A 12,802-nucleotide genomic window follows, 5' to 3' on the forward strand; every position below is an offset into this window, starting at 1 on the left:
GGAAGGCAGTGGGGAAAGAAAAATGGCACTTGTCCACACTAATAAAACTGTTGGCACAAAATCAGGCTTTATGAGGGTCAAAGCATTTTCCATTTCCAAAGGTAAACTTTGGCCTGAAGTACAGAAAGCTTGTTTTTGTCTTAAGGGTGAAATGTTTCAGAACACATCAAACTAGCGCTCAGAAAAGAAATTTTTGCGGTTCATGGTGTGCAGAATGGTTTGATGAGATAGGAGCAGCAAAAGCCCTTCTTCCTTCTTCCACATCTACTGAGAGAATGTACTTATTTACATTATAATGGTCAGGCTAACAGCTTCATTCAAAATGTCCACAGCATCATTTTCCTCCTCTTTGATAGTGTTTTCTTGGCTCTGTCTGACTTTGGTCGTGCACAAAATAATTAGGGAGCTCAGGATCAGGGAACTGTCAGCCCAGCTGCCTGTAAGCCAGCTCGTTAATTCGCTAAGCGTGTGATTCCTGATTGCAATTCCCTCTCTGCTGTCAGCATTCTCCAGGTGTGAGGATCCCAATTCAGAGAGCTCCAGGATCTGGCAGCTCTCCAGCTCTTTTCTGAGGATAACTGGGCAATGTTTGGGCAATGCAGTGCTGCCGCTAACGATACCTCCCACCAAGGGATTTCAACCCTCCCTCACCCAGCCAATACAGCTTCCAGGTCTCCAAAAATAAGCCACCTCCACTTTTTGTGTGTTTTTTTTTTGTTTTTTTTTTTTGGACTTCTGTTGTTGTGTTGTTATTCGTTGGTTGTATTGGAGGGGTGCTGGGGAGCTGAGTCTCTTGGGTGCTGTGTGATACTGCATGGAAGGGTGAATCTGATTGCTTATCCTGACACACCAACCATTTAAGAAGGCATAAAACTTCCTAAATTAATCTGAACTACAGCACTAAGTCTTAAACACATACAGGCACGCACTCACCCTTCATAACAAGCAGCTTTCAGCAGCTAAACCCCGTACACACTGTCCAGACTATTGCATACCAAATCCGGAGGCAATACAAACATTTTTGGTCTCATTTTTACATGTACAGCTGCTGAAAAATCAGGGCATACTTGAGCTTGGCTCAGGCTGAAAGCGCTGTTTGGCCAACATCCTCTTCTCGAATGGGGACAGTTTTGTGACATGGACTTATTGTCCCCATCCACACACCAGGCTGGTTCCTGCAGCAACTGGAAGGAGGAGTCGCTGAATGGCACAGCTGAGCGCGGAGAACAACGTTGAGGCAAATTGATGGACGTCAAGGGGAGGCTTTGCACGTCCCCGGGTGGACATTGGCTAAGCCTATTAGTGTGATCAGTTCCAGGTAGCATTTGCTCCGTTAAAGGAGCTGCTTAATGAAAGCAGTCAGAAAGCACTTAGAGAGGTTTAAGCAATTGAAACAATATCCTTCAGTCTCCCACCGTTGGCTGGGTGATGCTTCAGTGAGGTGCTTCTTAGGAGAGGAAATTAAACCATGTTTTTTTATTGAAAATCTGAGAATTTCTAAATTGTGATGCTGGGGCCTCTTCACTTCTTCAAGTAATACCAGGCAAATGCCAAGTGTTAAGGAAGCATTGGTGCAGCCCACATGTTTCATTCCTTTGTGTGTGAGTAATTCCGCTCCTGAATTAAAGTCCTGAAGAGTTCATCCATTCCTCTTCTTGGCTGTTCCAAGTCTGAGCTCTCAGTTTGAGGAGAACACAGCAGAACAATGGGCAGAGCCCTTCTTACCTCCACCCTGCTCCTGCTCCTGCTGAGCCGGCCTTGCAGTTCAGGTTCTCGTGGCTACAGCTCTGAAGCCTTGGTCACTGCAGAAGGACGCAGCAAACACATCCTCAGAGCCCCCCTTGCAAGCTGAAACAGCTCAGGGAGGAATAAAAGACACATGAGACAACATGGGGGGAATTAAGAGAGGCTGCAAAGGATGTCAGCTTGGGTTATAGCAGATCTTAGCAAAGAGAAAGAACCTTGAACCTGGTGAGGAGAAGGTGAGAGCCCTCATCTGTCCCTCAAAAGGGAATTTTTCTGTCTTTCTTTCTTCTCCTTCAAACACCCTGACATCCCTGGAGGAAATGACATGAACAAAGCTCAAATTGAATGCAGCACCTTCTTTCTTTTCACAAAGACTGCTTTACAAGGGAACTTTGGAAGAGGCCCTGGTCTGCACAGCGCTGGCATGGGCGTGCTGCTCGCTGGGCCCGGTTCTTTGCTTAGCTTTTAACCTTCCTATTTTGCCTTGCTCTTTTTGGATAAAACCAGGTCTTGTTGGTGCCAGGGGATGTTTTAACCACCAGCGTGAGCAGAGCCAGGAATTCACATCCATTTTCAAACCCGTCAGCTGAAGCCACTGAAAATCAGTACTGGAGCCTGAGTATGAAACTTTGTTTTTTGAAACCTTTTAAAAAGTTTTTCTATTTATTCTGCTATCTGAAAATAATATGGGAAGATAAAAACAGATCTCTGGCTGCACTGGAATGGAAATCAAGAAGTCAAATTTCATGTTTACACTGCTCAGTAATGAGTACAAGAGCACAGGGGATTGCATCCTGCAAACGCTGCATCTTCACCAGTTTCTAAAGGAGCTGAGGGCTTCCCAGACCCTTTCTTGTTCCCAGTTTCTCTTCTTTTTTGCTCTCCCAAGCACTATTGGTGCATAGTGGTGGTCTCCAATCTCCACTGGTGGGGATCGACTTTTATGGAAATCCTTTCTTCTGCAGCCTTCTGACCCAAATACCAGCATAAGCAGTTTTCATTTTACTAGGCTCATGCCCACGTTGTAACTACCACAACCCCTCGTCTGGGGCCTGCTGGAATAAATATTGCCGACGACCTGTCAGGTACTGCATCATGTTAACATAAACAGCGCCTGCAGCTTTAGCGAGGCACTGCCAGCCACATCTGCACTTGGCCCAGCTCTCTCCATCTTTCACATCAAACCGCACGGTGACGTGTTCCCTTTGGGATAGATTCTCTTGTAACGGCACCAACTAAATAAGAGCACAGACCCAAGGAGCTTCGAATGCACAGGGGCTGTTTCTCCAGAAACCAAAATTAATGCAAATCCCAGCCATGAGCCCCATTACACTGCCTTATAGGTTATTCGGTACCAGCCGGAGTGTGTGTTCCTTGAGCATCACTGGAGATGTGACACTGCTGATGTGCTGAACCTCAGGAAAGGCTGAGAGATTTTGCTCCGATAGATCTGTCCCTACCCAAACAGCTCCTGCCTTTGCCCACAAGTTCTGATATGCTGCACGTATTTCAGCTCCCCTCGAAACACAAAGGAAAAGTGGTAAATTGGCCAAAATTGCTGCAACAAAGCTATCAAGGAGGCTGGGTTGGAGCTTCTCTGGAAGTCTTACCAACTGCAGAGGTAGCTGAAAGCATGAGCAGCATCTCTCTTCTCTCCCTCCACTGGGCACTGCCAGGGCTTTGTACATGTCAGGCATTGCTCCAGGTTCATGCTAACACCATGACAGTTTTCTGAGACATTGGCCCTGGACAAGGGCTGCCTCCCAGCCAGAGCCCCAGGATACACACGGTAAAACAAAATACTCACTGCAATTTAATGCAATTTAACTTCCCGGATTGCTTCCACATTCAGTTTAGTCTGAAAGTCAAGACTGGCACGGTTTAAATCTTCTCTTGCACAATGTAAAAGCTGTCACTCAAAATTTATGTTTCCTGCGTGATAAACAGGGGCTCGCCGCGCCGCCGCGCCTCCTTCCTCCCTGCCCTTCCTCCTTGGGATGCGGTTCAAAGAGGCAGAGAACTGAGCCACAACAAGACCAAATAGAGAATTATAGGATGCAATAATTCAGGTTTAAATACGCTTTTAAATTAGGAGTCTGAGTTCAAAGGGAAATGAAGACGCAGCCTGGTTGGCTTGCCCAGGTTCCCCCCTCTGCTCCCAGCCTCACAGGTTTGGCACCTCGTTTGCTCAAATGTGGGAAATATCAGGAGTTAATGGAGCAGCTCTGCTCCTCTGCAAACCACATTTCCACGTGGCAATTGAATTAATTAGAAGCGAGGGAAGGGCCTGGTTCTGATGCAAGGCATGCACCTCTACCTGTCCAGCAGAGCAGGGGAGCAGCCGTGCTCTCTGCACAGAGGCAAACGAGTCACAGGTTTCTTGAATTTTTTAGTTCAAAAAACTGAGGCATGAAATCTCAGAAACGGCCCAAATCCATCCCCTTAGTGGTGTCTTTTTGGACTGCTGAAGAGCTGCAGGGGCTGTAGTGATGGATTACATCTGCGATCGCAACAGCCATATAGCAGCCAAAACTACTCAGATTGAAATAATGAATTCAACTGGACTATAATAATATATAATAATATAATAATAATATATAATTATATAATAGATAATTATATATCATAATGAATTCTTATTCTAGAGAATAAGAACAAACTCTCTAGCCTTCTTTCCCAAACCTGTCCTTCCCAATGCCTAAAACTTTACTGATTAAATGGCTTTTTCAGCATTCCTGGAAGATGCTTTCCTACATCACACGGGCTGACGCTAAGAGAATTTCCCCATCTCCACTGTTAGTAACACGTTTAATAAACGCGATAACGTGGGCTTGAAATAAAGCTGTGAGTACAGAGATGGACACCAAGAATTATTGGATTTCTGTACAAATCGCTCAGTGACTCCAGCCTTGATGACACTCCCAGAAAGAGGGCACAGACATTTGTCTCCCCACCCCTGCCCCACTGGAGGGGTGGAAATTCACTGCATTTACTTGAGCCTCCCCTGTGCTTCTTGGCTGTGTAATGGCAATGGGAAGATGCAGCCATAGGCAGTCTTGCTCCTCATGGACTGTTTTTCAAGGGATACACATCACTTCTATGTAGTCACATAAATATTTTCAGTCCCAAGGCAGAGAGAAATGCAACTTTGGCCTCCAAGTGCCAAGTAGCTTGATAAGAGCTCTGCTACTTCCTAGCCCTTTACAGGTCACATAAAGGACAAGAAAAATGTGGCCCTTATTGTCTGTAGAGCAAATTTGGGATAAAAAAAAATTAACATAATCATTTTATTTAGTCTTGATTTTCTTCTTGGGTTTTATTGTGTTATGTTTTAACTGAGATTTCTTTGTTTCCTGCTGGGATTCTGCCAGAATCCCGTCATTTCATACAGAGGATGAAATACATATTACAAAAGGAAACAAGTCTTTCCCTTGATTGCCTGATATATCTGCTTTTTAATCTATATTGACGAATGCTCAGCACCAGAAGAGCTTTTATCCTTCAGAGTTTTTGCATTTTGTTTCTCATTGGTTGATGGTCCTTGGCGAGAATGTGGAGAGGAAGAAAAACTATCATCCTTCTCTTTTGCTCTTTAATTAATGAGTTGTATGATGGCAATGTCCAGACCCAAGCATCTTGTAATCACTGTCTCAGGTACTGCACAAATATAGAACAAAAGGCCGAGCTCTGCCACCACAAAGCAGCTCCTGAGGCTGTTTAATGATCCCAAGCACCATGGGGACTGCGGCCAGTGGCTCCGCATAACCAACTAATGGGATTGCGGCGTCCCTGCTTCCCTGTCTACCTGCATGAAAAACATCCACTAACTGCTTCTCTGAGCACTGTAGACAAAATACCTGGTGCTTTTGAGGGCATAAAACACAAGGACAGGTGCAAATGCAGAGCAGTTTCATTTAGCCTTTGTCTGAACTAGGCATCAACCATCCCTTATCTGTGCTGTATCTTTTGTTCATAATGTCACTGCTTCCATGCTTATAGATATTTTCTATTATTTCTGTTATGCCTGTTTTTACGGACATTTTCAGGCTGTTTTTCCCTCCGGGTTATTAATTCTTGGCACAGCAGCAAGGTAAGAACAAAGCAGGACTTTAGCAAATCATTTTATACTGATAAGCACCTCCCCACACAGGTCCCTTTCTCACCCACGATGAAGAATTGCTCGCAAAAAGTTAACTTTTTTCATTCTTTGCAGGTGCTGTGGTGATCGCCTTTGTGGTGTGCTGGCTCCCCTACCACATACGGCGCCTCATGTTTTGCTACGTCCCCTCCAGCCACTGGACAGAGTGAGTGATCGGGGCCTAGTGGGGCCTGGGGAGCAGAGGTGTGACCACAGGGTCAAAGCCTCAACCTCTTAATTGGTTTGTTCTTTATTATGGATTTCTTGCCGTGATTGCCAGACAAAATTAGGAGTCCTCGCTTTATCACCTAAATCCCCAGGTGTGGGAGGGGAAAGCATCAGCTTGCCCTGAAATGCATCAGCAGCCCTTCCTGCTGTGGCTGTGGCCACAGAATCGCCCCCGCTGGCAACGCTGATGGATATTCACCTTTGACAGCCCTTGATGAGATGATATTTGGCAGAGGCATTTATGCATCCGAAGTGGATCGCTGTCTCCGTGGTGGAGATATCGATCACCGGCCCCAGGACCAGGCAGCTCCTGTCAGCGCAGTTTCATTCCCCAACGCCACCTTCCCTTAGTGACAGGAGAGATTATGCAGATGAGAAAATAACCGGGCTGCTCACTGAGGGTATTTACTGGGTTTTAAAGTGAGTGGATCAAAATTAAATACCAGTAGTTGTCACTGAGGGACAGGTACCTACACGCATTGCACACCTACACTGAACGCACGTGCGGTACTCACAGACGGCTGCTGGCAGCCTTTCTGCCACATCAGGCCAGGTCCCTTGGCAAAGCAGCCACGGAACTGTTTATTCATTTCAAATATGCAATTAAGAGCTCATTATGTCCAGGGATATAAACCTAGTTTAGCCTGGCAGAGAGATGGCATGAGAGGTGCTCGGTGAGAGATGCTTCCCTCCTCCCACAGAGCTGCATCCCTCTTCCCTCTGGAACCAGCTCTGCTTCCTGCAATGTCCAGGAAACAAAAAAATCCTCGGTACCAAGAAGCCGAGCAACAAGGAGACATTAAAATTTCATAAACGCCAAAAGCAAATAATAGTAATTTATGATACAGCAGCCTCCTGAATGGGATTGTACATCCATCCGTAGTAAAAGCCAAACCCTATCTTTAATCACGAAAACAACGGAGCTCGAGGCACACACTGGGGCCAACTGTGGTGTCTTGTTTGCTTTCCTATAAGTAAAGTACTTAAAGCAGCAATCAATTCTGTAGTGCCCGCGTTTGCTATGAGCAAAAGGGGTAGAGAATCCCATCAGCAGTTAGTGTGAATTTATGCATTGTGGTTGCATTCACTTTTTTATTTTTCTTTTTTCTCTTCTATTAAAAGCCATGAGTGATTTTAGGAAAACGTTGAATTTATAGGCATGTTATGAATGCTCAGCTATCAGTACGGTAGCTAATCAAGAGCTCGCAGCAGCTTGACATAATCATTTATAAATGAAATGCATGTGCCTGCCCCTGAAGAAGATAAATCTGCGTTAAATTAATTCTTCACAACTACATTGAGAAACTCTGCTCCTAAGAGCTGGATGGGCCGGGCAGTACTTGGCAGGGCTGAGGGGGCCATGGGGGAGTGGTGATGTACTCCAGCACACGGCTATTTGTCTTTTGTTAGACAGTGCTCAGACTAACAGAAAGGTCTGTGGTTTCCACTGAGATAAATGATCCCGAGGAACATTTTCCTGAAAATGAGACCCACGTTGTTTATAAACCCTTTACCATCTCCGAGATGTTGATCTCAGTTTTCCCAAAGAAAACTATTTCAGAAAGAAACAAAAATAACTAAGTGTTTTCAACCAGTTCTAGCTGAAAACATTATCTTGTGGTGGTCAGGATATGTTTAAAAGCACACTGTCATCAGCCTGCCCCCAGAATAGAGAAAACCATCCCAGAGCACAGACACATCCCAACGCAGGGACCCACCGAAGGAGCTGGCACAGCTCTCGCTGCCTGGGGAGGAGATCGCTGCTTCTCTTACAGGGTCTTGGCTCCTCCGCAGGCTCTGTCTACCAGAATTGCAGCCAGAAAGTCGAGCTCATGTATATGCATGACACGGAAGCAAATCTCCAAGTGGTTTCTCAATTTCAAGCGAGTCTATTTTCAAAGGCAAAATAAGTATGTGAGGTAAATATCCCATCCAGTCCCAGGGCATAAATGAGTTTTGAACTGATAACAACGGGGGCAAGAGCTCTGTAAAGCTATTTGACCTACATCTGTCCAGTGGCAGCTGACAACACAGGGCACATAGCAGAGAAAGCTTAGCTGGTAGAACAACTTACACTTTTTTCACCCTTGTGATTTTGAATTCTTTCAGTTCTCCACACTCAGACTTCTGTCTTTCATCTGTCCTTCCAGTTTCCTCTACAACTTCTACCACTACTTCTACATGCTGACCAACGTCCTCTTCTACGTCAGCTCGGCCATCAACCCCATCCTGTACAACCTGGTGTCTGCAAACTTCCGACAGATCTTCCTCTCCACCCTCACGCTCCTGTGCCTGCCGTGGAGGAAGAAGAAAAAACGACTGGCCTTCACCAGGAAATCCAACAGTATCTCCAGCAACCACACGTTTTCCAGCCAGGTCACAAGGGAAACAACGTACTGAAGCCAAAGGAGGAAGGGAAATGCATTTCATCGTGGAGTCATAACTTGAGAGAGGCCTCTGTGACTTTCAGGCATGGTCTCCAAATTCACGTAACACAAGCGTGTTTAGCAAAGTCATTTTTGTTGGGAAAAATAGGCTTCGTTCTGCCAGTAACTTTGAGGTTATTTTAACGCGTTGGCCTTGCCTCTTTGTGAGTAATGTCTACACATTTTGTAACTTCGGTCTGGCATAAATCCAGGTGCAGTGCTAACTGGGAAGCCAATATATGTTAAACGTAAGCAAATTCATACTGCATTTCATCCTTTTCTCAAGGCAGAGATGCCATTTCCATGTCCAAGGGTTCGAGATCACATCTCTTGGCGGCAGCGAGCAGAGTCTGACGAGGAGAAAGCAGTTTTGAACAGGGAGGGATGTTCTTGGAGAAGGGACGTGCTCATCTATGGGATGTTCAATGAGCAAGGAGTGAAACCTCAGGGAGCCAGGTGGTGGGTTTAGAAATAGATCTAAATTCTTATGAATATGACCTGGGTGCTCAGTCGAGCCACGATGGTTCCTTGAACTTAAATACCAACAGATGATGCCTTACTTAGATTGGGCTGGGAGTAGCCTGGGATCATCGTTCACTTTAGGGCATGTATAGTGCCTGGCACAGCGAGCCCTGCACCCCCTGCTTTGGGTATTGCAACACCAGTAAGTAACAGAGTCTCTGGCAAAGCCAGGAATGCAGAAACTGTGCCCAGCTGGACTGCTGCAAATGAACAGAAATGGAAAATCTTCCTTATGCCACACAGCCAAACCCTGCTTTTTTTATTTATTTTTTTTCCCAGGCTCCAGTCTGCTGAGAGAAGAGCAACCTGCCCCATTTCTGTGGGACTCTCAGATTTTTCACAATCTGATTCCAGTTTTACTTGTTTCCACACTATTTTCACACGGCTGACATTTCATGGGTTATCAGTTGTAGGCGGTAGGGCCTCTTTTTCTACCTTTTCTTTTATTTCTTTTTGCTACCAATCCTGCTGGCTTACTGATCTGCACATACACATCTTCAGGTAGTGCAAATGAAGAACATGGGACAGTCTAAGCTGGGGAGTCTAGCTCTAAAACAACTTTAACAAGTCAGAGAAGCATCAGTGAGAGCTGTTTGCAGCAAATCCAAGTTTGGGACAGCCAGAGGTTGTGCTGCACCATGACTATGAGCATACTCTAAAAAAAAAAGGGATTAAAATAAGAGAATATAAAGCTTATCTTCTCTTCCCCTTCTTTCTTCACCTTGATTTTTGCTTTGAATTTGAAATTTCTCAGCTGGCCAGGATGGGTAGCATGAGGTTTTCACCCATATGGTCCCACCTCTAACAGCCAACTGGGAGATGCAACAAATTCTCTCGAGCCTTTAGCACCAGAAGTCACGGGTCTCTGGGACAAAGCCAAAGGGCCTTCCCTGTGGTCACAGCATGGTGCTGTGACCTGCACAAACCTGGGAACAAAACCATCATCCTGTGCAGCCCGTGCTTGATTTGCTGTTAGTAACCTTGTGTCCCTCTTCACACCAAGGCAGAAACTACATCGGGTTGGTCCCTGCCCACATGCTCCTTGCCGGTGCACTCCTCCTACATCTCACACCCTGGGCAGAGTCAGAAACCCACCCAGCGAGCCTCCAGTTACGCTCACACTAAGGTGAGCCGAAGACATCCTATCAGGAAAACCTCACATTTTGTTAAAGGTCTGGCTTTGGCAAAGGGAGACAGTGACAAACCATTGCTAGGCATTCAGACAGACTCCAAAAAAGAGGCGAGCAGTGTCAGGGCAAAGGGCAGACCAAAGAGCGCTGCTAAGGCTGGCTTTTAGCTGTGAGAAGGGCTGTTCTCTGGTGGTGACACACATTGCTGTTCATTTCTGCTGCTCAGAGCAGCTGTGGGAAAGCCAGTGGCTGCGGATCACTCCTGGTCAGAAGCACAGAAAGGCTCTGTAAGAAGGGAGATCCAGGGGTAGGGCACAATGCTGAGCTCTGGTGGCAGGAGGCTCCGTGCAGGAGCTGCCCCAGCCCCTTGGCACGTGTCACTGGCTTCCCTCTATAATGACTAAAGACTATAAAGACTAAAAGAGCCCCTTGGCTCCATCCAGCTTGCAGGCTTTGCCCATCCCCTGTCACCCTGCAACTGAGGAGCACCCACAGCCCGTGACACTGGTCCCAGTGCTGGATACGTGGCTCTGACCCCGCAGGCAGCTACGTGAGCCCTTGCAGAGCAGCGTCACACAGCCGTGGGGAGCTGTCACCTCCAGCAGGTACCAGTGACATTTCCTACTCCAGATGTAGTACGTTGTGGTGTTTGCTGTGAGTTGGGAGCGATGGCTATCTGCTCCTGAGGCATTTATAGCCATTGTACAGAGCTGGCTACTACCACGTGGATCTGGCTACAACCAGCCGTGACTTACAACCGCACCTAGCAGGGATGGGGAAATTATTTTAACGCCTAGTACAGAACCACTCCAAAAGAAAGGGCTCCAAATAGGAATCAGCAGGGCCTTAGTTCCCTCTGATTCAGCCAAACTACAGGCTTTGTCCTGCCATGCCTTCTCTTAATTTCTTGCCCTGGTTGCACGAAACAGAGGGCAGAGTTTACAATCGACAAAACGCTTTTGTTGCTCATTTGCAGTCGACTCCTCTTCAGTACGAAAAACTGGTAATGGGACAAATAAATAAGAGAGGCAAAAAGGAGACTGGTCTCTCCTTGGAAGTAAATCTGTGAGGAACCAGCAAATGCTATCATGTTGGTGTTTAATATCGCGTGTGTGTTAGAAATGGCTTGGGCAGGCTGGAGGAAGAAGCTATAGACCTTACGTGCTGCCTTGTGGGCTATGTACTACGTGTAGGAACTGCAGAATCATGGGCAGACTTACTTGTGTACTCCTGGTTTACTCACTGTTGCTGCCTTCATCTATGTCTGTCCATTGAAGCTCAGTCAATTTTGACTTTTATGGGGGACTGCAGCTGCGAGCAGCAGCCCTGAAAGAGGCAGGTTTGTACAGGCACGGGGGAGATGCAGCACTCATGGCAGCTTGGCAGCTTCCAGCTGAATAAGACAAGGAGGTTGAGGTGGCCACACAGCAAATAACGTGGTGTGGGCATCATCTGTAACAGACCCTACAAAGCCACTCATCTCCACTGCCCTCACTGCTCCTGTGCTACAGGAGTCCAGGTACAAGGAGCAGAGGAAGAAGAGTCTTAATGTCACACGCTTACTACTGGCCTTCAAGGCAAGACAACGTTTAAATGGCTCTGGAGAGGACCCACACTTTTTAACTTCACATCTAAAAAGAGTCAACAGCTGGGAGGTGATGTCGGAAGCCTCCTGTGGAAGCTCCAACTGTGCATTGCTTTGACTTTTGTTAGGATTTAACATCCTGCATGTCTCAGTTGCTTTTGAATATCCACCTTTGAAACGTTTAAAGTTACTACTATGCTTGTTAAACACCAACCTGCTGAAATGCGCTTGATTAGCTTAGAAAACACTGTACAAAAAATGTTGTCTCACATAAGCTGTTTGGCTTTGATTTTCATTGCTGAGACACACCGGCGGTTTACAGAATTTTTGATCACAGCTCTGAAAGAGTGGTAGGTTTATTTCGGGTTTAACATGAAAATGGGAACGAGCTGGAGTGAAAATGAACTGATCAGAAACTTCTGCAATGTTTGTTGGGCTACACAAGTCCTGCAGAGCTGCTCATGTTGGGAGATTTATCCGAGCAGTTTACTGGCTTCTAAAGCTCTGCTCCTGCAATTTTAGTGGGTGCAGACCTAAGCCTATGGCCTTAACCTGAGAGTGCAGCTCAAAGCTACCTCTTCCACAGGGCAAATCTGACTACCTGAGTAGAGAAGTGGGAGTTACAGCTGGTTTCACCCTCTTCCTCCTCCCCACCTAGTTTTGCTGTATCCAGCGTAGAATTTTAGTGTCCCTGAGCTCAAAGAAGTGAGGATAACTCAGTACAAGGCCCCGCGGTTTTGTAGATGAACGCACGGTACTCAAGGGAAGAAGGTACAAAAAGCCTGGTATATACCAAGGGCATCTGTCAGAAACAAATGGTTCTCTTTCTTTCCATGCCTTTTAACGATGGTTGAACAACTAACCCAACAAGGTTTGGCTTTAAACCTGATCGAGTACAAGTGGCTTTTGCCATTAGACAAAATGCATGCTCTCATCCTTTGTATTCCTGCCTTGTCTGAATTCTCTGCTGGGGCAGAGGGGTGAGCATTCATGCAGCACGCTGCTAATCTATGCAAATTTCCTCTAA

General features: G+C 46.3%; 1 protein-coding gene across 1 annotated transcript in view; it reads left to right on the forward strand.

Annotated features, from left to right (window-relative positions):
• NTSR1 (neurotensin receptor 1) overlaps positions 1 to 8,512 on the forward strand; it is a gene marked incomplete at both ends in the record, with an annotated part of 45,983 nt that extends 37,471 nt beyond the window's left edge. The window contains 2 exons of the mRNA XM_084296380.1: positions 5,960 to 6,050; positions 8,263 to 8,512. Coding sequence (XP_084152506.1) covers positions 5,960 to 6,050; positions 8,263 to 8,512 — 341 coding nt within the window. The remainder of the gene's footprint in view (positions 1 to 5,959; positions 6,051 to 8,262) is intronic.
• Between the last annotated feature and the right edge of the window lie 4,290 nt (positions 8,513 to 12,802).

This window comes from Netta rufina (assembly GCF_964035555.1).
Source record: "Netta rufina genome assembly, chromosome: 16".
Classification (NCBI taxonomy): Eukaryota; Metazoa; Chordata; class Aves; order Anseriformes; family Anatidae; genus Netta; species Netta rufina.